Source organism: Charadrius vociferus, unplaced genomic scaffold, assembly GCF_000708025.1.
Source record: "Charadrius vociferus isolate BGI_N301 unplaced genomic scaffold, ASM70802v2 scaffold2403, whole genome shotgun sequence".
Classification (NCBI taxonomy): domain Eukaryota; kingdom Metazoa; phylum Chordata; class Aves; order Charadriiformes; family Charadriidae; genus Charadrius; species Charadrius vociferus.
In genome coordinates, this window is record NW_009647733.1 from 61,727 (window position 1) to 65,634 (window position 3,908).

The window sequence follows — 3,908 nt, forward strand, 5'->3', positions numbered from 1 at the left end:
AGCCAGCCCCCGTGGCCACCAAAGGAGTGGCTGCTGGCCTTGGGTGCCAGCAGGCGTGATGGATGGCCGTAGTTAAACGCTGAACGTTTGTCAAGATTTATAAAATGCGCTCGGTCGGGGAATTATTACAGAGCCGCTTTGCGGAGTGCGCTCTTGCGAAAAGCACCTCGGCTTCCAAAACCCACGCGTTGCTTCTTCCCCGATAGCTGGCTCGCCCGATGTCCATGGTGCCGAACATTCCCGGTATTCCCGGGCCGCCCATCAACAGCAGCGGGTCCATTTCACCATCAGGACTTCCAGTGCACTCAGAAGCCAAAATGGTAAGTGTCCAAATAGATGTCGGGGAGGGTGTCACGTCCATAACGTTGTCCCAAAGTCTTCACTGGCTCCTCCAGAAGGAGCTCTGTCCGGAGGTTTTTTTCCCTGCAGCCTTCGCGAAAAGCCGCTGCTTCTCCCGAAATCCTGCGCCGCGCTTCCCTGCACCGATAGCAGGTGTCGCGAATGCCACCCCGGAGCACGAGAGTCATCAGCGCTGCGGCTCTGGCAGGCGGAGCGGGCAGGCTATTGTCAAGACAAACCGCAGTCCCCCCGTCCTAACCGCGGCGGTTTTGTCGAGCCGGTGCTTCTAGTTCCAAGGTGACAGATGGGTTGGAGGTGGGCTTGAGGAAGGCAGAGCCAAGAACGGAGATGTTGCGCTGGAATCCAAGATCCCGGTGATGGTTTTCACGTAGCCCTCTTTAACTAGAAGTTGACCGGAGGATTTTTCCCTTTCCTGGCTTTTCGTGTCTCAAACTAGGTGAACACAGAGGCGGGGGGGAAGCAAACCTGAGAGCACCGAAACCCCCTGGGTTTTTTTTTTTGGCCGGGATGGGGTTGAGGGTTTTGGAAACCCTCTTACAGCGGTGCTGCTGGCACGTCGTCGCACCGTAGTGTGGTGTCTGCGGGATTTGTGGGCTACGAGTGGGATGGGAGATCTTAAACTCTGTCCGAGGCGTGTTTAAGAGGCACCTCTGGCCTGCCCGGAGAAGGAACTTGCAAGACGTGGTCCTGATCACGTGTAGGTCCTTCTCCACCCCAGAAGGACCCCTCTTTGTGGGTGCTGGAGGACCGTGGGGTTCCGCTGCCCGGTGGGTCCGTGCTCTGCCAGCCGGCGAGCGGATCGGTGCCAGTTGCAGGAGCAATTTTGGGAGGCGGACACCTGTCCGCTTGGGCCTGAGTTGGAAGCCGTTGTGTGTGTTTGGGTAGAGCAGATGGTGACGGCTTTCGCTTGGATTTGAATGAGCCGCAGTCTCCGAAGAGCCCATTCCCCGGCGGCCCGGCGCCTTGGATGACAGAGGAGCTGGTTAAAGCCTCAACAACCCGGAGAACGGGTCCGCTGATGTCCTTGGGGTTTTTTTTCCTCCTTTAACAGAGGCTGAAGGCCAGCTTGACGGCGTCTTCCTCGCTGAATGGCAGCAACCTGGTGGTGGGCTCAGCCAGCACGATGGTGACCGCGCGGCCGGAGCAGAGTCAGATCCTCGTCCAGCACCCTGACGCCCCTTCCCCGGCTCAGCCACAGGTCTGCTGCCGCTTCGCCCGCGAGGTTGGGCTGGGGACGTGCGGGTTCCTCCTCCTTCCCTCGGGGAAAAGAGGAGGAAAATCTTGCAGAACGGGTTAAAAACCTTGTTTTTCCAGTGCCGCTTCAGCACTAACGCTCTCAAACGCCGCCCCGCCGGCAGAAAACTTCGGCAACGTGTTCGTTTGCTTGACGAGGTCTGGAGTTTCGAAAGAGTATTTCGCTCTCTTTTCCCCGCTCAATTACTGGGGTTAAACGCTCCCCTCTTAGGCAGTCAGCTCCGCTGGCTCCTGCCAGCTAACCAAATGCCAACCTTCCATCAGGATCGCCACCTGCTCCGTCAGTTAGATCGGCTTCCAAAAGTTTTAATATCCATATGCTGCCTGACAGCGAGTGCCGAAGTGTAACTGCACTCCCCGATTGTGGCGGTGTAATTACAGAGCCCTCGCAGAAGCGCCGGCGCGGCTCTGTCTTGCAGGACTGTTTGCCCTCGCTGACTTTTCCTTTGTTCTCCCGAAATAAAACCGGGAAACGCGCAGCGTTACGCAATCTTTTTTTGTACCGGTTGCCTCTGAGAGCTTCTTTGGCTGAAGGCATTCAGGGAGAATTGAACCCAAATTAATTTTTACAGCAAATTGCCCGCTCAAAAACTGTAATTTGTTTGCGCTCCGCGTGTGAGTTACCAAACCCAAATGGAGATGGCGCTTTGAGCGAACGTGGTTACGCGCGGCAGAGTGGGGTCGAGCGCTCCCAGCCCTGCAGATGGAAGTTATCCTCCGGCAGCTGCCACGCGCTCGCTGGCCGTGGGGGAATCTCCCGAGTCGTTGCAGCGGGAAGCGCTTTTTTCAAGCCTCTTAAGTGAAATTAAAAGGAAGGCTGTTTCCTCTGCGTTGCCCGTGGTTCTTTACCGCGTTGGCCCCTCGACGTGGAGGGGAGGAAACTTCTGCTGTCGGTCCCGTGTCGTTAGCTGACTGTAGGGGTTTGGGGTTTAACTAATTCCCCGCACGTTCAGGCGTTCACTGGGTTCAGGATCTCGGGGGGTTCGTGCGGATTCACACCTTGGTTTGCAGGGCACCGGGTGCAGCCAGAAACGCCGATGAGAGGGGCTTTGTCACAGCATCATAGAATCACAGAAGGGTTTGGGTTGGAAGGGACCTTGAAGACCACCCAGTGCCACCCCCTGCCCTGGGCAGGGCCACCTCCCCCCAGCCCAGGTTGCTCCAAGCCCCGTCCAACCTGGCCTTGAACACCTCCAGGGATGGGGCAGCCACAGCTTCTCGGGGCAACCTGCCCCAGGGGCTCACCGCCCTCAGAGTGAAACATTGCTTCCTCAGGTCTCATCTAAATCTCCCCTCTTCCAGTTTGAAGCCATTCCCCCTCGTCCCATCACCACATGCCCTCGTCAAAAGTCCCTCCCCAGCTCTCCTGTACCCCTTTAGCTTGTCCCCAGCTCCCCCATCGCAGCCGGGGCTGCCCTTGGTCCTCCCCCTCACCCTGTACCGTTCTGCCGGCTCTGCAAAAGCAAATCCATCTTTGCCCCGGCCGCAAACCTCTGCCAAACCTTGGTTATGACGGTGTGCGTCTGCCTGCCTGCCCCAGTCCTTCTTTTCAGTCTCTCTCTCTCTCTCGCTGTGCCCCGTCTCCAGGTTTCCCCTGCCCAGCCCACCCCCAGCACCGGCGGGCGACGGAGGCGCACGGTTGACGAAGACCCGGACGAGCGCCGGCAGCGATTCCTGGAGCGGAACCGAGCTGCCGCCTCCCGCTGCCGTCAGAAACGCAAGCTCTGGGTGTCTTCCTTGGAGAAGAAAGCCGAGGAGCTCACCACCCAGAACATCCAGCTGAGCGTGAGTATGTAACCGCGGAGGCTGAGCGCAGCCCCTTTGCCGAGCGTTCGGACCGTCGCTCCGGAGGGAACGTCTTCCCCGTGGCTGCAGAGACAACGTGCGTTTGGCTGCTGCTCTCTGCAGCAGGATTGCCGCCTCTGTGCCTGGATTTCGCTGCTTTGCCGTCTCTTTGCGATGCTTTGAGCAGGCGATGAGGGAAGAGCACTTCAGTGCTCTGGGGTCTGTCCCTGTCCCCCTCCAAAGGGCTCTGCCTCTGCCCGTCGAGGCTGTAGGACCAACGCCAACCTCCAGCATGGAGACCACTGGAAGCAGCTGTATTTGCCGAGCGGAAACCTCCCCTACGCGAGGGAGAGCTCTCTGCTGGTCCAGGGGTGGCAGGAGTGGTCCCAGTTCCCTTCCCTGCATGGTGGACCTGGTGTGAAGGTGGCAGGAATGGTCCCAGTTCCCTTCCCTGCGTGGTGGACCTGATACAGGGGCAGAGGGACGGGCCCCGGTTCCCTCCCATGAGA

At 58.9% G+C, this 3,908-nt stretch overlaps 1 protein-coding gene across 2 annotated transcripts in view; it reads left to right on the forward strand.

The window, feature by feature from the left end:
- ATF7 (activating transcription factor 7) overlaps positions 1–3,908 on the forward strand; it is a 49,495-nt gene that overhangs the window by 39,720 nt on the left and 5,867 nt on the right. For both annotated transcript variants that reach the window (XM_009881660.1, XM_009881661.1), the window contains exons 7-9: positions 207–320; positions 1,412–1,558; positions 3,202–3,399. In XM_009881660.1, the coding sequence (XP_009879962.1) occupies positions 207–320; positions 1,412–1,558; positions 3,202–3,399 (459 nt within the window). The remainder of the gene's footprint in view (positions 1–206; positions 321–1,411; positions 1,559–3,201; positions 3,400–3,908) is intronic.